Here is a 23670-nt window from a genome sequence, read left to right on the forward strand (position 1 = left end):
TTCCAATTAATCAATATCTTAAAGTTTAATTTAGTTTAGTTTAGTGTGATGAATCAAGTCAGTTGTACAGGAAAAACAAGGACAACGTTTTTAATGATACAAGTTTCCAATAAAACCTTAATAATAGGCCTCATTATGTAATAAACACATTATGATTATTGGCAAACTCCTTTTTAGTGTTAAGTATAAGATAACAATTGTACTGCAAATACTGATTATATAGGGAAATTGTTGGGAAATTATAAATAAATTAAAAAAACCTATAGACTCTTAAAGCTTCTTTCAAAATAACTGTAACTGGACATGACTTAATGTTGCAGTTATTTATGCAGTGAGCCTTTTGGATCACCACAGAAGAAAACACACCTTTTCACCTTTTTGCTGTTGTTGACACTTTCCTTTAAAAACTATCCGTGGTCACGTAACTTGCTTTTATTTTGAAAATCACAGTCGTTTAAGCTTATTTTCATTCTTTTTAACTTGACTGCAATATGTGTGCAGGAGCTTGTGTGTGCGTGTGTGCGTGTGTGTGTGTGTGTGTGTGTGTGTGTGTGTGTGTGTGTGTGTGTGTGTGTGTGTGTGTGTGTGTGTGTGTGTGTGTGTGTGTGTGTGTGTGTGTGTGTGTACATGTGTGTGTGCGTCCGAAAGGGACTTGCAGGGGAGTGGAGAGTGGAGTAATTCCAGCTCTCTTTAAAACAAATTCTCAGCACAGAATCCGTCCCGGAGTTTGGCACTGGAGTCCCCGACCATCTCTGCTTAACCCCGGGACTCTGCAGCGTGATTATTGTTTCACCACAGCGTCAGAAATCTTCGGGATTTCGAAAGGTTTATTTCAGGCTGAAGGAAGGATTTTACGGTTCAAGGGGTTCACGAAGCTCAAGGAGAGACTCTGGAAAACTTTGGGATTAATGTTTCTGTTGCTCTGTTTGTCAACGTAAACTGATACAGCTCCTGGAGTGGACTAACTATGGTTTGTGGATTGTGTGCAGGACCTCCACAGTGTTGGGGAGCTGAACGCTGTGTGAGAGGGGTGGCAAAAGTTGTGGCTTAATTGAGTTGGCGACAGCTGGTCACCGAGCAGTGGCTGTGTGTAGCCGTCTCCTTCTCCAGACGTAAAGTGATGTTTAACTCAGCGCATGATTGAAGATGTCTTTCTAATGCTGTTGGGGAGCCAGAAAACGGCGACCACCGGCTGCGCATGTTGTGCGCACCGTGCACAAACCCCCGGTCTTGTGCTACGAGTGTAAATCGATGTGGCATCTCCCGAGACCCGGACGGGACCGACAGGACACATCCAAAACTGTCTAAGTTGTCGTATGTTCAAGTCGAAACGCGCAGGTCTTGTACGGCGACTCTGGAGAAGCCGTCTAGTCACCGAGAGCGACGGGCGGGATGGAAGCAGACGAGGTGAGGGGGGACGGGACGGGCCGTGTGGCAGACACTCAGGAAAGCTCCACAGACACGAGCAGCGGTCGGTGACACACACTGACCCGGCTCCGGGGCTCACGGGTGAGACTGTAGACCTCACGGAGAGCCCCGAGAGGGAGGAAGAAGAGCAGCCTGACGATGACCGTGCTGCGGGGGCCATGTGCGTCTCGGAGCACAGAGGCGCTCGGCGGGGACAGGAGGGCGACGGTAGGACGGTGACGTGTTGTTTGTTTGGGGAATGGGATATCAGACCTCGGAGCCCGTATTGGGCCCCGAGGAAAAACGGAGGGGGCGCTTGTCAGTGCGCACCGAGGCATGCAGGGCTGGAGGAGGAACTCGCGAGCACTGCTCATGCTTTTTTGAAAAGACTCAAGGAGAAATCTCTGGATACTTTAGTGAAGGCTGTGGAAACCAGAGGAGTGATACCCAGTGAGTGTGTCATGGTGCCGAGCAGTGAACTGCGGCTCGGGGCTCAGCACATCTCTCCGCAAGACCTCCTGTGTAAGGTGTACCGCTGGAGCGACCTGCCGCTCTCAGGCCGCCTCAAAACGCTCAGCCACTGCCAGAGCTTCGGCGCAGGGGATGGGGCAAAGGTGTGCTGCAACCCCTATCACTACAGCCGCTTATGTGGGCCAGGTAAGGTCATCAACAATGGAGGGGTGGGGATGCTTTAAATCAGAAGGCCCTGACTCGATCTAGAGGAGACCTTTCCCCTCATAAAATACGTGACAACACTAGATAGCGATACATGTATGCCATTTCATCCTGTCATTTTGACCTGCAAACCACACATTAAATATCGTCTTCATGATGGGAACTCCCCAAAAACCTCTGTTATTGACCAAAACTCGCAAAGAGTAATATTATTCTCAAATTGAAGTGCGTCATAAATTTAAATAGATGTCATGCAATATAAATATTGTTGGACCAGAATGAAATTGATTATCATTTCTCTATCAGATTGTCATTAGCCTGCAGCTCAAGAACAATGTTGTCATTGTTGATTCAAGAGTAAGAACAACGTCACAATCATGAGAAAAAACCCATTAAGTTAATATTCTATTACCTTTCAAGTAACCTACTTTTCGTCATCTTGTTGAAGCACAACACTGGAAAGCCATGCAAGAGAATAAATATCACTTAAACTCTTCTCGTGTTTCAGTGCCTGCCCTGAAGTTTTACAACAGTTTATGACTCTAGCTTTACTTTAGTCAACCATTACTTTGATTTCCTTTCCACATTCCAAACACATTACACATTTATTTAAATTTGCGCAAAACTTTGCTGCTTCCCACATCATCCAATTGAAGGTCGCTCTCAAGTTGCACTTAGGCTCTTTTTTCTCTGACAAGGAGGTCCTCCTCTTGTTATTTAGGTGAAGGAGTGCCGATAATATACAGTTTGCATAGTGCTGGCGCCAGACTGACTCGCTGGGTATCTGACTGACTGAGGACTCCGGCAATTACTGGCTCTGCTCTTAAAGGGGCCGCAGCCACAAACCCAGGTCCACTTTGGACTGCAGGGACTCTCCCAGCAGCATTACTTTTTACGTTTACAGAAGCTGCTTTCATACAGAAGAGATCCTGTGTGTGTGGATGAACCTTTTGGGCTAAAAACGTTATGAAAATATAAGAAAAGCACAGGATCAAACTGAAATCTCTAAGAATAAAACACAGTTAGAACGATGTTCAGTGGGATGATACACTTGCAACTTCAGATTGCACCTGTATTTTCAGGTAGCTTCTACATTACCACAATCTACATAATCAGGTTAGTTAATTAGTCTTCCTGTACATTTACTCTACAGTCTTCTTTCATTAATTTAATAAAAGGTTCAGTTTACATCAGTTGTATAAGACTTGTGGTTGTATCATTGAGCAGCTAAGAGTAAGCATGATTAGTACTTATTGATCTTGATCAGTTGCTCTTTGAAGACCGTACAGCCTTTAACTTAACCTTAACTTGTGTTGTATTTCAGAATCACCTCCTCCCCCGTACTCTCTGTCCCGCTCAGATGAACACAAGCCACTGGGTGAGTTTGGAAAAATGGCGACCACATTGTAAAAGAGAGGGTGCTCGTCACCATCATATTTTTAGACTGGAAACACAAATTATCTTTGAAAACCTGCTTGTGTTAAAAGGGTCATAGCATTGGTCAAGTTTTACCTGAGCTCATCTTTTGTTTTGATGTGTCTGACATCTGGAGTTTATAATAGGGAGGCTCTGTTTGTGCCAGCACACAGTCTGCTCTGTAGTTTGAGGATCTGCATTACAGTATGTTTCCAACTAATGCCTATTCATTCATCTTTAATCTTTCTGTCATTCTCAAAGGGATACAGGGTGAACTTAAACTTGTTTTTGATAAAAAATAATCAAATTCCCATTTTATTTAGTCATATAAAACTTAAAATAAACATATTTGATGAAACTGTAGCCAGCAAAGGTTTGGCCTCTTAACTTGACAAATAGCTTAATCATTACATTTGTCACCAGAAATGAAACTTAAATCAATATCTCACTCTTCTACTGTGTGCTTTCTACTTTCACCAGACTCAACTCTGTCTTACACTGAACCTGTGCCCCCCCTCACCTCCTATCCGCCTCACGCTACACCAAGAGACTACACAGGTGAGTGACTTGCTTCACTACTGCAGAGCAACATGAACATTGTGACCAGGCAGATGTTTGATTCAGCAGAGTTGAAGTTTGAGTGAACTTTTCCCACAAATAAGTTTGGAAGCCCAAATGAAGGAACTTTGGAGTTGTGCATTGACAGATGCACACACTCTTGCATGCAAACCCGAAGAGCATGCATCCAATCTGAATATTCAGATAAAAGGATACATTACATTTATTGGAGCTATTAAGTTGTACTTTCCTTCTTATTTTCAATGGCTGTTAAAACGAGCAAAAACTCGACAATATAGAACTTCTATTGTCAACAAGGCATGGGGGGCTTGGTGGGGGTCTGGGGTCTCTCGCTATCTAGATGCCACAGCAGTGTAGCCTTTCTATCTCTCTTTCTCTGACTCTCCCTCACTCCCTACGCTTTCTCCAGAGCAAAATATTTCACTGGGATGAAGCTGCAATAAGATCCCCATGCATACTCCCAATCCCCTTTGCCTCTCCAACCACCCATCCCCCTCTTTCCCTCTTTCTTCCCTCAAATCCCTCCATTCCTCTTGGCAATTGAGCAGTGGAAAGAGGCTGGCATTTTGGGGGCGGGAGAGCCGAGCAGCTCTGATGAGGCGGAGGTGTAGAGTTTTGTGTGCGTGTATATGTTGAAAGAGGGGGGCTGAGGGCTGCGTTTGGACAGGAAACAGCCCCCTCTAGATGATGAAACTGGAGCTTTATTTGTTTACGTGCTGGGGTCGGGTGGAGAGGTCCTTGTAGCGTTAGAAGAAACCCACAAACCCACTCGATCAAGCCTCCCCGGACTCGCTTGTGGACAGTGTTGAAAGGTGAATGGGCACCTATGAAGTCTGTGTAGTGTAAGCCATCACATCACCAGCATTTCTGAAGAGTCTGCTGCCAGCCAGTGAGACTTTTTTTTTTTATTGTTTGTCCTTGGTGCACACAAATGTACTTTTTGTGTAGTTAAAATCGTTTTTTGAGTCCTACTAATGCACACGTCAACAACCTTAGAAGATATGAGATATTACATATAAAAAGAAGATACTTTATTGCTTGAAATACACTTTAAGGTGTTTAATTTCCCAACAGTGAGGCCTAAAAGTAGTTCTAAAGCCTCACCTTATGCTTAAACCTGTATTTATTTGTGGTTTTCCCACAGTTGGTACCTTTTTAATGTAGAATATAAATTCTCAAAAATGACTCATGACCTCAGTGTCCATATCATTACGGTCCTGTTTATAATGTTTTTGTATCGAACAGAGGGTTGAGATAAGTAATGTACATGTATATTTAATACTTAAAATCACACTCTTTGACCTCCATTTCACACTTTTAGGTTTCAAAACATCAGCCCCATTCTCAATGATTTTTCAGATGATATATATACGTAGAACAATGTTATTATTAAAAACACAATCAACAAACATCTGTTCAGTCAAGGTTACAAGAGACAGGATACCTTTATTGTCTGCCTGTTGAAATAAGTGGAAATAGATCAGTTTCTGTTAAGATGTGGTATGTTTGTGTGAGTGTGTGTGTGTGTGGTCTCTGATCCCCTGCCCCCCACACCAGAATGCTGGAGCCAAGAACTGGAGCTCAGGCCAAGAGCACGAGTAGGAAAGAGACTAAACAGACGTGGCCAAGTATTCTGCGTGGAGCTTTTGTCTTCAACTCTGACAGATTATAAGACTTCTCTTTTGAGTTACAGCTGGTATAATAATAGGAAATAAGCTGAACATAAAGCTTGTATATAGAACAGACCGTAGCCTTAAAAAAACAAAACAGAAACCCTTTATGTCAGTAAGATCTTTCAAGAGCGTAAATTAATCTTTTTATGCAGGTGATCCTCTGGTGTATATTTGAAACCCTGTGATGTTTTCTTAAGAACAAATACAAGCATTGAACATATGCTCTGGCACTACAGCATCTTTGTTTTATTCCTATATGTTTCCTAGCTTTATGGACAAAAAAGGCTGCAGCAGCAGGGTGTGGTCCATACATACCTTTGCCCTGGCCTCTTTATCATTCGATCAGCTAGCGCTCCCTTTAAACCGCAGCAAATAGCAAGGCTTTGAAAAGGGAAATGTCTGCTGGAGGTTTAGTAGGCTTATATTTCATGGACCGTACCTCTGTGACTCCAACAGAAAGTGTCATTCAGCTGTTTATTTTCTGTGTTTGTGTGTGTGTGTGTGTGTGTGTGTGTGTGTGTGTGTGTGTGTGTGTGTGTGTGTGTGTGTGTGTGTGTGTGTGTGTGCGCGTGGGCGTGCGTGCGTGCGTGTGTGAGAGAGAGGGAGAAGGGGGAGAAAGGGAGGAATTTCTGTCTGAGTTCTGAGTTGGTGATAAGATCGTCTCGGAGAACTCACATAGGGGTTCTATCAGGACACACACGATTAGCTGGAATGAAGTCAAAGTTCTGCTTGTTTGTATTGTATTGCATTTTATTGTATTTAACAACGCTACTGTGGACTGCAGTTTTTCTTTCCGTATGTCATTCCCTGTTGTGCTACAGCATTACTTGTATTAGACACAATACCAAATGCTACTGCAGCTTCTACAGACTGACAAAGATGTTTGATGGAAAGATGTGACATAAATTGACAGACAAAAACATAGTAAATTCTTTCCAATAAAATTGGCTAACATTTGCCATTTTCTCATATGACCTCCGTACAATACCTGGCGAATGAGGTATACACATTGTCCGGAGTTTCCCTTGTATAGGTGTAGCACACATCAGGAGATTGTCTGTGTCAGCATCGCTCTCGCAAATGTCTGTAGAATCAGTTTGTAGGCGGCGAAATCTCTAATGCTGTTACAACACATATTTTACCTTCAATAAGGGTATTTCATTTACATTTCTAAATATTTTTTCTGTGTATTCAATGCAGGGAAAGTCAATTGAACTAGTGTTGGGTTGATTTGATAAAATATCTATATTGTTTCACTTAATATTTGTTTAAATATTTTCTCTGCACTCAAAGGTATATCAATGATACTTGTGTTATTCTATTGTGATGCTGCACAAGTTCATGTGGTATTTCGATGAGATTAAGATAAGTTGTTCAAGTCTCCTATAAACACAAATGAGACTGATGAGAATGATGCCATTTTTTGTTTTAAGGCATTTTAGAGAGTGCGAGGACAATGCCAGAAGAGTTAGTGATGTCCTTGTCAGCTCTCACATCATATGACATCATTGTTCTTGTCAAACGTCTGTCCACCTTGTTGTCATTAGGCTCTGGCTTTCGGACATGTGGAAACAAGTAAGGCAATGATACTTAGTGGACATTAGTATGGCCTGGATGCACTGAAGTAAGACAAGAAGACTGCTCCCTCTCTGCCCTCAGTAATCATATTTTGGTGGCTTGTTTGCTTAAGCAGAGCAAGGTATCAGCCAAACATCCTGTCTCAAAGCCCTGTCTGCACTCGCTGCAGCATTAACCCCATGAATTGGCCCTTTGACTGATGGGGCACGGCCCAGGAATGTTGGGAAATTGGGAAGGTGAGGGGGAGTAGGGTCTCGGAGTGAAAGAGGTGGGAGGGGGATCAGGGGGTCTGACTGGAGAGTGACACCTGATACATGTTTGAACATATCGCCGTTAATACTTAAGAAACACGGAGCTGAGCCGACATTCTTGGAAGCTTGGTAGACAGTTTTAAGAGTTTGACTGCACCGTGCTGTTTTAGTGAGTTTAGCTCAGAAAGTGTGAAGCTTTCCAGGTCAGTCCAGGTTGACACGGTTGGACACGGTTTTGTAAATCATCTACTCAGGCTTGCAAGTAAAGACTTGAGTCACGGACGTATGAATATTAAATCAGATGACTTTGTAGAATTAACTTTAATATTTTGAAGTCTTGTGAAGTGAAAACTAGCTCAAACAGAAAGTACACAGCCATGCATACGATGCTGCGTCTGTCCAGTGAGAATGAATTTGTAAGTCTGGACGGGTCCTCTCAGTGACCTGAACCTCCAGCCTGTTTTCTGGCATGCATACAACACTTGCTCTTATGCCTGACTGAGACACATTAGACTATGGAATTCAACATCAAGTGCTGGCCCATTAACCGTTTGCCATTTCCTCAAATATTTTCCATCACAGCTTTTTTTCACTATACAAGCAGGGTACGCAGCACACAACTCACTCAGAGCTCTGTTATGTCAGTATGGTAAATTTTTTCTGAAGTCTTTGAATTTTTTCACATTTAGGCTGACTGCCAAAATGTTAACAATGTTATTGAAACCCTTTCTCCTGGTTTATATACAGCTAATGTGGAACAGCAATGAGGAAATGTTGTTACCGAATGTAACAGTGAAACGTTTACTGTCAAAGTATTTTATTTGTTTTCCCCCAAAATGGCAGCTCCTGCGACACAATGTACATTCATTTTGACTAATGCATTATTAAACATTTTATGGTTGGTTCAGTCAATGCCAATACTTTTTAAGGAATGATTGTGGTCTCTGCTTATACAGAAAAAGTCTGAAGCGATTTAAATCATGAAAAACAACATTATTATCAACATTTTCCTAAAACCACAATCTTCCCTTAACCTTGACCAAAGTACATTTGTTGCCCAACTCTTACCGCAGGCGGGACTCAGGGTGCAAACCCCTGTTTCTCTTGTCAAAGTCCTTTGTACATCCATCATCCAACACACGCTCCTTCCTGTGACTCCAGGAGTCATTCAACTCAATCTAGTGGGAAAACAATTGAATAAATAATTCAAATTATTTCTATTCCACAGTTTGTTATTATCTGTAAAAATCACAGCAACAGTAGAGTAGAGTTAGATTCCAGATTTGTTTTAAATGAAACAAACTTAACTGCCTTAATGGCTGATGGTTTGTTGGTTTGTTCCTTTTTATTATTATTATTAGCTGATCCACAAATGTTAAAACATATGAAAGGAAGAGAGACATAGAGGGATTTTTTGAAAGTAATTGGAAAGGGGAGAAGTGAGATGAAAGGAAATATTGATGTTCAAAAACTGTCCACATTCATACCTTTAAAATACATGTGCTCCAAGTATTTAAGGGTGTCTGAGGTTGAACAGGAAAGGATATACGATATCACTGTGTAACGTCAAACCCAGATCTAAAAGGAAGAAGCAAAAGCATACATGTATAAATTTCATTTCACGTCTTAGTAGACGCAGCACTCCTTTATGTCTTTGTTAACAAAATGTTTAAAGAGGCAGGTTTTTTGCAGCATGCAACATGTTCTTGAGCCTTTTATATTGACTGACAATGAATCAAGAGCCCTTGACCTTTTGCACATCAGAAACAATTATGATAATCTAGTAGAGACGGTATTTTGTATAAATCAGCTTTGCTCCCTTGCTCCCTTCTTTTGCCATGCCCTCCTCTTTCCCTCGCCTGTTTAGGCCAACTTTTACTTTTCTTTGTCTTTGTGTTAATTCTACTTCTGCCCTTGCAGCCTCTGCTGTCTGTTGTACACACATTTTGGCTCTCTTTCTCTCCATCTTTCTAACTCTTATCCTCGCCCCCTCGCTTTTAGTCCATGTTGTCAGGCCATCACAATTTAAAATAAGGTTTAAATTACAGGACTGGCTGTGGCTTTCCGTTGTTCCCTCAGAGTTTTTGCCAACCAGCAATTTGGCTTTTAATGGAATCCTGCCATGCTGCTGAACCTAAAGATTCTTTGCAGATGTCGACAGGCTCTCTGACTCTAAGAAATGTAGGAAACTGTCGCCTGTGCTGCAGAATGCAGCGCTGAGTTACGACTCAAATTTGAGTGAAGAAACATTTTGAGGAGTTTTCAAGCGATTTAGCCGCCTGTTGCTAGTGAGATAAATTTAATGTGTTTGATTGTGCTGAGCATTCACCCATGATATTGGAAACTAAACGGACTAACACAAAGAGTATTTAAGCTTCATGATCCAACTTATACCCCCCGACACACCCAAAGGTCTAAAGCATCTGTCAGCTCAATGCTTGTTTTTACTTCCAGCATGATCTTTAGCGTTATTCTCATGTCCCCCACAGTCATTCCATCTCTACCAGGTAGCTGCTCACTGCAAACAAATCTTTAATTGATTGCATTTTATCTGCACTAAATGAAAGACTGAGAAAGTAAGCAACTAGCTAGTGATTGTAGAGGAGTTTTTAGCTGCTAATGAGACAAATATTTTTCTCTGGAGTTCCTGGAGACAGTAGTACATCAGGTTGAGTTGCTTCACTCCCAACGTGAAGTAGATTTCATGAGGGAAATGTGGGAAAGGTTTACATGCAATGTATTGTTATTATACACATTCTCTGAGGTAACTCTTCTAAATCATCTTAGAATCTGCGTGTCCGGCCTGGACTTGGTTATGTAAAGTGATCTTGTGTTGTATTGTCAGCCCACACTCTTGTTTTTCTATATCACTGGACTTTCACATTTAGATCATTCCCGCACATTTTAGAAGGAATTTCCTTGGTGGAGCAAATGAATCTATTACACCAATAAATGTGTGTAATTATGTTGTGAGGAGTGAAGGCCGTATAATGGACCACGTGAGGCTCAATGAGAGACTTGTCAACTTGACCCCTGTGACTGGCTGAGCGGGGGGAGGAAGTGTCGAGGAAGAGGGCCTGTCCAGGAATGTGTTGGGAGGGGAGGCCTGTCAACTGCAGAGCTCCGCTTCTCTGCGTCTGCTTATGTGTCTCTATTCAGGTTGAAATCATGTATCTATAAGTTGTTTATGCAAATGTTTGTTGAAAGTTAGTCTGAAAGCTACAATATACAACCGTTCTTCATAAACTGTCTGACTTACAGTATGTCTCAGTGTCATGAGACCTGGGTGTGCGTGTCTCTGGTGCCTCTGTAGGTAACTTTTGATGGAGATGTAACCACATGTATAGGGGCTTCTCGGGCTATACACACGCCACATGAACTGTGAATGAGCCGCTATGATTGTTGATAGTGAACAACATGGAACAGGCTGAAGATGAATGTTTTCCTTATCAAAAAATTGTCAACAGATTATCTCATCCTCATCTAGCAAAGCCATTTCCAGGGTAGACTTTGATGTGATTGTTTTCACCACTGAACATGATTACATCAGGAACAGGAATGCAGCAATCGATCGAACAATCTCCTCTAACACTGGTGCAACAACAGTGAAGAGATAGAGCGTGTGCAGGACAATAAATCACTTCAAGCTGTAGCTGCAGTGACACCTTAATGCACTGTAGAGGTATAATTTAGGATTCAGTCCCACCCTTCACCTGCTTAGCTGGTTGAGTTGCACAAAAAAACTGTTGAAAATGTTGACCTGAAAATGAACTTGAATGAGGAAATTATTTATGTATTAGGGATGATTTACAATAACACTCAATCAAAATAAGTTGTGTTTACTCAAACTGATTTAGCTTCAGATCTTTCTCATTTAGAACAAAGAAATTGGCTCAAAAACTTAACAATAGATTTTAGCTGCTCATCAACCGTTCTCGCAAGTGGGAATACTAACTCAAACTACTCTTTGCACTCTGTTGCCATAATTTACTTTATGTAAGAAGTGGACATAATGAATGTGAGGTATCCCATTGGTTTGTCAACTATGATATCAAAGCCTTGATTTTGTAAATGTGGCCAGCTACGCAGCTCTACGCAGCTTTATTTTCAGTTTTACTCCAAATGGGACCATCATTTACAAAATGAACGTCATGCTGTATTGATGAAGACTTGAAACTTGTGATAGAGATCCTTAACTCAACAGGTCAATTTGAGTGAGGTCATACTGTAAATCAAGTGAGAAGCAGGGTCATGTTCTTCTTCGTTGTAGAAGTTGTTTGCTTACATCCGTTTCATTGTGGATCTTTATGTATGGACAAGGGACGGTTTACAACCCTTTACAAGCGTCAGAGCAACTTATTCATAAATTTGAACTTGCAGATTCACCATCTCCAATAGCAAAGTTGTTCGCCATAGACAAGAAACCAGACTACATTAATGAGAGCTGTTATCTTGCTGGAGCCACTGAACCCATATCTGAACAATAGCGACGTAAACTTAACTTAACTTTGTGCATGTTCTATGAGATCAAGTTAAGTGATTGACTGTAAAAGGATATGTCACTTTGTAGAGTATTTTTAGGTGATTGAATTGAACTCAGAACAATAAGTCTATACAGTAAGCTGGCTGGACTCACATCACGTTTGTTTGCAAATGCTTTATATTTTTTAAGTAGCCAGTTTTAAATATCACTTGTGTGGATTATAACACATAAAGTAACTTGGAAATGTAAAATCTTAACCGAAGCACATTTCTGTGAGAATTTCTAATCATGCAGCTGAATTCAGATTGCAAATGTTATCAGTGGACAGTCAAACCTTGGTGTCTTGGTGGATGACACATATCAGACATGACAGCAAAGTTTGTCCAGGAAGCAATGATGTATGCAAAACCTGAAGCATTCCTTGGCTTAAGTAGTCTGGCACTTTGAAGTATAGAAACAGAAATGCAGGAAACTGGTTGCTTTTTCTCTTCCTCTTGGAGGAGCTTTCCAAACTACCTCCGAGCACGTCTTCCCAGGAATTTTACAGGGACACACAGTTACTTTCCTGTGGCTCGGTTGACCTGCAGGTTCAAGGAATGTGGTTGTGTGTTTGTATGAAATAATGGATCGGTGTAGAGGATTGTATTTCTTGTGCAGACGCAAAGGAAGATGTCTGGTTGCAGACTGCAGCAGGCTTCATCACAAGATCAACTTTACAATGGAAAGAGAGGGAGAAGGAAGGAGTGTGTGTGTGTGCAAAATGTGTGTTTGTTTGTATGTGTTTGTGAGCCCCGTTGTGTTGGACTGTAAAGCCCATGTCTGGCGATAACGCAGTCCTCTGATGGTAGAGATAGTTGAGACGCCAGCTTAAATGTGGCTTGCTGGATTGAAGTTGCCCTGTAATGATAGTTGTCTCAAACAACACAGAACCTACCATTTGTAGCCAGGGAGGGGTGTTTTCCTTTTCCTCCTTATTTTGTTATATTCCTACTTTTTTAGAGTTCTGAGAGGAAATTTGAGGAAGTTGAATCAAAACAAAGCATCTTACAGGCAGCCGACAATGGTCAGTAGCTGAATAATATCCTCCCTCTCGTCCCTCTGTCCTCCCTACACTCCCTCCCCGCAACCCACCCACTTCTTTCAGCACAGTGGAAGAGTCTAATAACTGGAGGGGAATCTAATCCTTGGCACTGGATGAAAGACGAGGGTCTCCCTCCCTCCCTCCCTCTCTTTCTCACAGTCTCTTTCTCTCCCTTCATTTTTTCCATGGATGCTGGTTATGCTTGGCAGGTTCTCTCTCTCTCGTTCCCTCTCATTTTCCCGCTCCCTCTTTCACCCAGTCCCTCTTTTTTTACTCCTCTACGTCCCCCCTTTTCCCCCCTAACTTTCTTCCTCTCTGTGCAGGTTAGGTTTAGCGGGAGGAAGCCTCCTCTGCTCAGACTGAAGGGAAAGACCTAAAGTTAGGGAACTAAAGGAAATAGTTTGTACATTTTTGGGAAATATGCCTTTGGTTTTTCTAGATCAGAATTAGTACATTGATCCCATTTGGTTGTTACATATACAGTTAGTTTGCTTAGGATATCATCAAGACTGGAAACAGAAAAACAGCTAGCCTTTAGCCAACTTTAAAACATTTTATTTTTTATTTATTTTATTTATGCAAAACCCCAAACAATTTAAAAGGTGTACATTTAACATTTCAAGATTGCATGCAGTTAAGGTTAAGGACTTCCTGAAATCTTATCATCACAGTTAGGTTGTCTGGCAAACGGGACTCCACACCAACTAATAATCTGGGACATAAACCCTGATTGTTTCCAACTTTTTTTTCATACAAATTTTAAAAATGATGTGAAAATGTTAACTGTTTCCACCAGCATTGTCATTATGATTAGCTATGCTATGATAACCATTTGCTTCCTCAGGCTACATTTATCATACTGATAAAGCACAAATGTATCAATCTTGTCATCTAAATCTCAGCAAGAATGCGTAAGGGTATTTCCCAAAGTGTCTTACCATTTCTTTAATATCTGTTCAAGAGAAGGAAAAGAAAGAGGAAAGATGTGTGTTGCTGTCATTGTTTAAAGTCCAGGTTCGACAGTCTTTGGGGAGATGGCCGGAAACTGCCTGATTGACCCCGTAACTTTGATTGCCATTGCTTTTTATCAGTCCAGAAAACAAAGCCAGTCCATAAATGTATCTTGTGGATGTGTTTTAATTACAGCAAGACATTTTTTCACCTATCTCCTCACCTTTGTTTAAGCCTCCATAAAAACAACTGTGTACCAGGGCGTTTCCATGAGATTGGCACTAAGAGACAGTGATTTTGAAATGAAATAACAAAGGCTACTTATCTAATTGGTAAACAGAGCTGTTAAATGGTGGTTGGCGTAAACGCTTGCAGCACGCTGTAATCGCTGCCAGCCCTCACATACAGATGTAGGCACGCACATTCACACAGTCTCACACTAACACGCGGTTTTTCTACTTCCTCCACTGGAACATAAACATGCTGATAACCTCCAGTTTGAACCCGTCTTTTAAAATTCCATTGATGAAGTTTGGTTGCCCACCCTCCCCTTCCTCCGTCCCCCTCCCTCTCTGCTCTCCCCGTCATTCTCCCATGGCTCATTATACCTTTAGTTGGATGATATCCAGGCTGAGCATGATGACACTAAGGACTGTGCCAGAAACATTAAACATGACATGCTGTACCACTCGCGCTGCCAAACTCTGGAGGAAATCATGATGAACTGGTTTTGAGTTTACAACGTATCACTCATCTGCAGAAGACCGTGGGGCTAAATCTGAAATTATGCTCACATTTATATTAGCCAGTTTTTTATTACTTTATGGACTTTTTGTCCATCCCTCAATGCTCCCTGAGGATATATATGGACAGTTACAGATAGCGGAAAACTAAAATAAAGTTGGTGGACAATGACATTCAATACAATAATTACAAACATAAGTGGATAAACACATTTCAATGAGCAAACAAGCAGGATCTTTACCATATTAAAGACTGTGTTTTGCAAGTTTATTTGCATCGCTCCTTTCAACAACAAAACAATTAAACATGCTTTACGAAAGACAAAAAGGCATTACATGCAAGACCAGATAGAAGAAAAAAGTTTTAAATAAAATAGAAGATACCAACAATTAGTGATGAGAGTTTCTTCCATATGAACTGCAAACAAGATTGAATAGCATCATATTCTTGACTTCAGGTTTCATTAGAAACTTTAAAGCCAGTATTTAATAATATGCTACGTGCAGCATCATTCATTATATGCTGGAAATTAAAGTGTACCATGTCTAAAATACCCTAAAAAGTCCCAGTTTGTTTTATGTCTTCTTTGGGAATTAATTTGATTGTGAGCTCATAAAGTCTCCCTGTGTTTCCCCAGACATGTTTGTGTTGCCTTATTACAGGGAAGAGCATGGCTTGTAAAAGTGTGTGTCTCTGTGTGTGTGTGTGTGTGTGTGTGTGTGTGTGTGTGTGTGTGTGTGTGTGTGTGTGTGTGTGTGTGTGTGTGTGTGTGTGTGTGTGTGAAAAGAGTTTGAAAGAGATAAAGTGAGAGAAAGAGAAAGATCCTGCTAGCTGAGCAGCCTGCTCTCTTATTCGAGCGCTGTAAAAACTCCAGACCGCAGGAGTTGCCAGCCTGGAATTCACTAATGACACACGTGGGCTTCAGATGAGAAGTACAATTTTGTGTGTGTGTGTGTGTGTGTGTGTGTGTGTGTGTGTGTGTGTGTGTGTGTGTGTGTGTGTGTGTGTGTGTGTGTGTGTGTGTGTGTGTGTGTTTGTGTGTGAGTTATAGTCATACTGTTTGGAATCAGAAGCTTCAATTGGTGTGTGTACGTGTGCATGTGTGAGGCCCTATCTCATAATCTGGTGTGTGTATGTATGTGTGCTTGTATTTGCTTACAACACTCACACACATCTCTTCCTCCGAGGTTCTCTGCACTACCACCGCCTCTACTGCCCCATCCCCCCCGAAACAAAAATGGCGGCTGTGCAAACATAACACACCTAGCCTAATCTCGGTCCTGGTTTCACCCAAAAGCTGCTTGTTAATGGGAGAAGGGCCGCAGCCATTCTGGCCCCTGGTGGATGAAGAGGGGGTGCTTGCGGGAATATGAAAGGAATGGGGCCACAGGCACATGGGTCTTTAAATCCTCTGTGTCAATAGAGTCTCTGGAGCAAAATAATGGCATCACTCTGTGTGGGAGTTAATGTGAGCTGATAGCATGAGGGCTTGGGGGTCAAGGGTTCACGGGCTTGCGCTAGGTTGACAGAGAGCTGAATGCTTTCTACCCCCCCACTACCCTCTCTGCTGGTCCTCTTTAACCCAGGACCTGAAGGAGTGTTATGGAGGGACATGATGAGGGATGTCAGGGGAGGAAGTGGGCTGTTTGGTGTTGGCCGTTTTAGCCACCTTTTCAAAATATTCAGATGAGTGACAGATTGAAGGAAACACTTGTACGAATGAGAGAAGAAACAGTGAACACAGATGCTTTCCTACAGAGCAAACGGGGTCACTGAGTGGTTTAATGAGTATGGAAATGATTTTATGAATACACGTATATATATTATGAGTATGTATATACAGCAACTGTTACATGCACGAAAAGACAAATCCTGTCTCTCTTCAAAATTACATTCCCATATAACTAAAGTTAAGTGGGGGAAAAACAAAAGCTAAGAATTGTTTAACAGCCAATCAGTAAACAGCGTCTTTTTAAACACATAAACACGCACCCAGGCTGCAGAAAGATAGTTCCTGCAAGCCTCACTAAAGGTTTGAAATCATTTACTTTTGTCATGTGAAATGGAAATAAAGGCCATATTTTTCTTGCTGCTGTTGGAGGTAAAACAGTAGATTGTAGATTTGATGTTTCTGTTCAAGGAATGCTTAGGTTCTGCTGAATTCTGAAACTATGGTCCTGTAGGTCTAACGATAAGCATCAGGTGCACCAAAATGATGAGGGCTGGGTCATGTTATGCTCACATATACACATGCAACGTCTTAGTACTTAGTACTTGCAGTCTTTTTTTACCAATGCAAATATTAATACTTCAACCTCTCCTCTTCCTCTCAGACACGGGTACCTCCATCGACTCCTCGACTTCCAGCGGACATCGCTCTCACTGGTGCAGTGTTGCCTACTGGGAGCAGCGCACACGTGTTGGTCGCCTGTATCCAGCCTACGAGCCCTCGCTCAACATCTTCTATGACCTACCTCAGGGCACGGGCCTCTGCCTTGGCCAGCTCCACGCCAACGCGTACCACAGCCGCCGCGAGGACCCGGGCAGCCACAGCACGTCAGGTCTTCATGGACACCCCTGCCATGGAAGTGGAGGGAATAGCAACAGCAGCATTGGTGTGCAACAGATACGCAGTAAAATCGGACACGGCATCGTGCTGAGCCGGGAGCCGGACGGAGTGTGGCTATACAATCGCAGCAAGCACCCAGTCTTTGTACACTCGCCAACCCTGGACCCCCCCAGGGCTCGAGGGCTGAGTGTGAAGAGGGTGATGCCGGGCTTCTCTCTCAAAGTGTTTGACTATGAGCGCTCCAGCTGGATGGCGCAGCATGGCGTGAAGCCTGAGTGCCAGGAGGGGCCCTGGGACCCCCACAGTGTTCGCATCAGTTTTGCTAAAGGATGGGGCCCCTGCTACTCCAGACAGTTCATTACTTCCTGCCCATGCTGGCTGGAGGTGCTGCTCAACAACCACAGATAGCACACAAACAGACTGACACGAGGCTTCCTGACCCATTATCCTTATTGTAATCTACCTAGATTTAATATAAAGTTTATATATTATATAAAATATATTATACATGTAAATACTTGAGTCATTTTTACAATGCAATTATTTATGTATAGTGTAATGTGTATATGGACAAAGTAAAAAGGAACAAAAATATGCACTTTTGGTTCTACATGCATTACAGTTTCTCAGTGTATATTTTGCAAATTTGTCAAAATAAGACAAACCTGGTTTATGTTCTCATGATTTAGCAATTCCGTCAAAAGTATGCCATACACACATTGTCAATAAAATATTTGTATTAAATGAAGGTTTCTGTGATGGTCTCAATAGCTTTTATGGACTAGTTGCTAGTGACAAACACTTTTCTATTTTCTGTTTTGTCCTGGAGTAAACAAACTAATCCTTTGTTACAGCATGGATGTTTTTTTTTTAGTGTTTATACGATTGCTTCAAGGCACTTGTTTAATTTATACTTAAAGGTTGTAGGTCAATTGATTCCACTTCTTACACGTTTCACAAGTCCCCATCCCCTCATAGCCATCTCTCCTTAAACACCGCCATCTCCAGCCTCCTTTGCAGTGGATGAAATAACCACACGGTGTCATTTTCAGTAATGAGAATATGCAAAATTGTCTCTATCTGCAGTATTTTCCAGGGCTTACATTTGCATAAAGCACAACTCAACATCACTCATATCGTAAAGTAAATAAAAGAATGTAAATACAGTAACTATGCAGAGTACAATTAAAGCTCAACACAACCTTGTGCTTCTGGTGTTGCAGTGGTACTGTATCACACACTAAAATATGACAGGTTTGTCAAGTGAAACTCAGCTCTAGGTCACATGATAACATTTGATTCACGTATGGTCACTGTGAAAGCCTGTGTGATGTAATTAAAATATCAGGAAATCAAGTAGACCTTTAATGCTCAAATGTTTCATTGTGGGTGTCGGTGTCAAACTGTGTAAACCTATTAAGTTTTAACTATCTGCTTGGCATTAAAAGGGGACCAGTGGCATTGGAAACACGTCACAGTGCCAGTGGTGAGAAAATACAGTGCATAACTGAGAAATTACACAACAAACCACAGCAGGGCACTCAAACTGACTCTGGTAGGAGAAGTGTCTGTGTTTACAGCATAATGGCATCCTGTTAGACTCTTTCAATAACAATTATTTATGGAAAGTTGTATTAGAAACAACCTAAGCAGTAAGAAGAATCTTTCTGACGTGTGTTTAACATCCATAGCAGCAACGCCTCACTCAGCTCAGGCAGTCAGGCATTTTTGTTTTGACCCTGAACCTCTGCAGGCTGCTTTCTGAAACTTGTAATTAACTTTAGCTGTAAAACTAGAGAAGGGTTGATTACAAAGTTGCAGCACTCCTGATGAAAAACATTCAAATATCTCTCCAGTGTTGAGGAAGTATATGAAGTATGAGGAAGAAGAAGAAAAACTTCTACTACAAACTCGACATTGGGAAATTGACTGTCTTACTGTTGTCACTCATTACATACCCATAAGCCTGGAATTAGGCAGGGGGCTACCACATAGTCAGCGAGTAGTTGGGAGTGTGGTGCCTTGCTCAAGTACACAGGTTGATTGGCTTCTAAAATGCGTCTGAGTCTGAGCAAAAGTTGATGTTGAATGTGTTTATTGGAAGTATATCTTAGTTTTAAAAACTGTTATTTAATAGCAGCTGGAAATGGATAACAACTTTATAAAAGCTCATTCCCACACACACACACACACACACACACACACACACACACACACACCCCGAAAATTCCAATGTATATTTCAGTCTAGGCTCCATTCTGCTTTTCCAGGCAAAGTGTGGGATTTGTGGTTAGGATACAATGGAAGGATTCAGAGCAGGGATCGGGGTGGGAGAGTTGCTGCTGGCAGGAGAAGTCCAAAAAGCTTACATGTTTCTCTTCCTTCTCTCTTTTGGTTTTCCCATCTGAAAACACCCCTGTCCAGTCTCCTGTCTTAATTGTTTTCCTTTGTCAGGATTCAGAGTCAAGGAGACAGTAAAACAGATCCCAGGCAGCGAGCAGCAGAGAAGGGTTTCTGGCCCTCGTCTTCGGAGCTGCGGTGTGTGCTGACCTCACTGTGAACTGAAAGAAAACCGGCTAATTCTGCCACTGGCTTTCGAGCTCCACCCCTTCAACGTATAATTATCCCTGTCCAGATTATGATGTTATAATTATGTTAATGAATACATCAGGGATGGGTAATTAATGGCAGACATTTTCAGTTTATGCTACAAACAAGAAGTGAGATTGCTTAAAGGAACATACAAAGGTGTTTACAGTCATTAGTTTCTTAACTGCAAATCCTGAATGCTTTTTTATTTGTATTATTATTTTCAAATACACAATTTAGAGAATGCTGGGCCCCTTTAAAGGGCTGAAAGTTACCTAAGTGATGTCATGGTGTCTTGGAGTACACCTGTACATCAAGGTAGCCACTTGAGGTCAGCAAAGGGGTGTTAAGAGGAGATTTTAAAAGAAAAAGACAAAAATCATTACCAGCAATTATACTTTATATCTACATCCTTGTTAAGTCTTTTTAAATATGTTAGAATACACTTAATCATGATAACTTATTACAACACCAGGATGGCAAGTAACCTGTATGTATATCAGCCTTATTTACTTTATAGAATTTGAAAAACCAATTGCCTCAGTTCACAGCTCACAGCTAACACCAAAACCATGAAAAAAGAAGATACATGTATAATCAAGTTATAACAAATAAACAAATTGAATACTTTACAAAATAAATAAATTCACAATGAATCCACACAGTTTCAGATGATAATCCAGCTGTGAAGAATCCCATGAGTGCAGCAATCTGAAGCAATTCAAGTGATCAACAGAGAAAAAACACTCAAACCTCAAAATCCACACTCTTCTTCCCTCGTCTCCTCATCATCATCTTGACGGTGTTTTGTCATTTTGCTGCTCAGAGTGCATGAGGATCGATACCTCCGCTGTCAGCGAGCTCACTGGGTGAAACCGCAGACAGATCGGACATTTCTTAGTGTCTTGTTGATGATTGAACATCAGTGTTTATTAATGTATTCACAACCAAAGGAAAATGTTGAAAGACAGGTCCTAAGTAATTTAAAAACATAGAAATAAACAATTGGCTGTTGTTTGAAAAAAATACTTAATGATTGAAAGATTAAGGCCTCAATTGGGTAATGTGTTTAAGGGAAAGTCTCTGACAAAAAAATCAAGAAATCCACTTTAACTAACACCTATTTTTGTTGGATTTGAGTCGGACAGTAGGACTCACCTTTTGTGGTCGGGTTTTTGAGCAAAGATCTCTGGTCCTTGTTCATCTCCATGAGGCACACATCACATTCATACCTTTTTTTTTTACTCAGTTTGAATGTAGACAATATTTGTGTATAAAAAGTGTTTGGTCAGTCCTATTTCTGTAAACTAATTACAAACTGAAGGGGCATGACTCACTTGTGTCACTGAAAATAAAGTAGTAATAACAGTTGTGGTTGAGGTTGTTGTTACCTCATAACTATTATTTAATGGAAATGAGTCTGAAGATTACTGACTGTCAAGTTTATGCTTACAATGGACGTAGCTTTGCTTTCACTGTAAACTATTTCTCCTCTCTGCTAAACTATTAGTATAAAACTCAGCAATGTACACATCTCGGGCTCGCCCTTTCAATGAATGACTGAAGTGCTGTTTATTTTCCAGTCTGTCTTTGTTTTGTTACTTTAAGCACCATGTCTGTCAGCCATAGTGTAATTATATGGCGACAGAGACACAGGAGGGGGGGAGGCGTTGGAGACAGCCTTCTCTTTCAGCTGCTGTGAGCCGCGACCAGTACCGCCTGAAGCTGCTCGCCTCTTGAATAGCAGCCAAGAGACTCTTCGACTGCCGTTTAACCCCTTAGATCACCCAAAGAGCTCTTTCTTCCAGCTCACCTGAAGCTTTCCTCAAAATAGTTCTGACCCCAGAGGCAAACTGGAAAAGGTCTTGGAAAGTGACGGATGTCCAGTTTATGAATTGTTTTTTTTATGAACTAAGCAATCATACTTATTATCAGACTTGTCACCAAATGTCCATCTGTGAAGTCATTAGTCACACACTGCTGTTTACACCTTAAATATATTATTATTATAGTATATTTTTGCTTGAATCAAGTTAAATGTCCTCATTCCTCTGTCACACGATTCTGTTAAATATGATGCAGTCACTCCCACAACAAGCAAATACAAGTGAACTATATAAGCAAGCATGTTCCTAAAAAGAAAAGAAAATGTCCTGACTATGTTAGAAACAATTCAAATTCAAACAAGGGTTATGTTGCAAAATAGCGTATACTTTTACATGTAGTTTAAACAGTGGCATGTAACTATGCATTTGGCTATTCTGCTTACTCCTACATCACATTTGAGTTCATATTCAATCACAAAAACAAGGATGTAAACAAAGACTATAAAGCTAGAAACAAAGAAAACTCAGATGGAAAAATAGGAAAGCTGGTTTATATGCTTAAATACCCAACATAATTACATAATAGCTTATAAAATGTAAACGTTTCAGTTTACAACTTCAACTCACAGCTCTCATAATGTTGATTAAAACGACCTGGTGCTGAACAGAGAAAGGTTTAGTCACTCCAAGATCCTTTCTGCATTAGTGAACATAAATCTGACAGCAAAATAATTTCCTCCAATTTGGCTTTTGAACGTCAAAAAGGCAACAATACATAAGTTAAAGCTTTTTCTCTTGATGAACAGGAACAACATGGGATTTCTTAGAGGTTCTTATTGGTGAAAGAAGCAAATATGCATTTTGAGACTGCAGCCGTATTTGGATTTAGAAACTTTACTTATTTCAGTTTGGAAAGTGAACTCTTTTAACACATAAAAGCCATTTTCAGCTTTTATATGTTTGTATTCCTAGGTGTACACCGGGTCTCTGATGAACTTTTATCAGGGTTTTAATCTTCTTAATGGGGAATGGTGTATCTTATAGTCAGTAAACATGCTTCAGGATGAATAACCAACAGAAAGATTTTCTCTCTGGGTTTTTGACTGACACGTCACTTTTGTGTTCCCAACATACTTGGGAAATGAATGCAGTTTGAGTTTTAAAAACAGTGAAAATGTATACACATATGGTGGTTGAAGAGTGGTCAGTGTAAACATCATTCCTGGTTATGCTGGCACACAGCCAAACCACCAAGACAATAGCTCCAGCACATTTCCACAGACACAGAGGAACTTTGACTATTTTCATAGACATTTTTGATTCATTTTACAAATCCATAACAAAGAACAATTCAGCCCAAGACCACACAATCAAACCAACTCCTCTTCTGTTTCCAATTTGTTATTGTTTGCAGATTAGAAGATTCCTTTACAAAACTTGCATTTACTCAAAATACTACCAGAAGAAATAATCACAACGAACCAATGTACTGTATGACTTTTCTTCATCAGGAGGTCTAAATGTTTTCCATATTGTGGGACTCTAAATGGATGCAGGAAATGCTGTCACTCCACTTTGCTTTCCAAACTTCCAGAATGAGGTTTTGGCTCTAGCAGATGCCAGTGTGGTAGATTCCTGCGCGGTACCGACCCGGCTCGTGTTTCCTGTCTCTGGGAGAGAGACTCCTGGAGTCTCCGCCCGTTCTTGATTCAGATGAACACAATATTTCCCCCTTGCTGTCTATACAGCTAATTTCAAATATTGTGGAAATGTGTTTGCTTGACTTGGGGACTTGTCTTTATTGATTTCCTTTGGGAAACTGACCCAAAGCCATAATTTAATAGCCCA

General features: G+C 41.1%; 1 protein-coding gene across 1 annotated transcript; it reads left to right on the forward strand.

Annotated features, from left to right (window-relative positions):
* The first annotated feature begins 647 nt into the window (after positions 1 to 647).
* On the forward strand, positions 648 to 18155 carry LOC134862541 (mothers against decapentaplegic homolog 6-like). The gene is made up of 4 exons (XM_063880526.1): positions 648 to 2064; positions 3407 to 3460; positions 3979 to 4056; positions 17172 to 18155. The coding sequence occupies exons 1-4, from the start codon at positions 1317 to 1319 to the stop codon at positions 17813 to 17815; spliced, it is 1524 nt and encodes a 507-aa protein (XP_063736596.1). The 5' UTR covers positions 648 to 1316; the 3' UTR covers positions 17816 to 18155.
* The last annotated feature ends 5515 nt before the right edge of the window (positions 18156 to 23670 follow it).

This window comes from Eleginops maclovinus, chromosome 4 (genome assembly GCF_036324505.1).
Source record: "Eleginops maclovinus isolate JMC-PN-2008 ecotype Puerto Natales chromosome 4, JC_Emac_rtc_rv5, whole genome shotgun sequence".
NCBI lineage: Eukaryota > Metazoa > Chordata > Actinopteri > Perciformes > Eleginopidae > Eleginops > Eleginops maclovinus.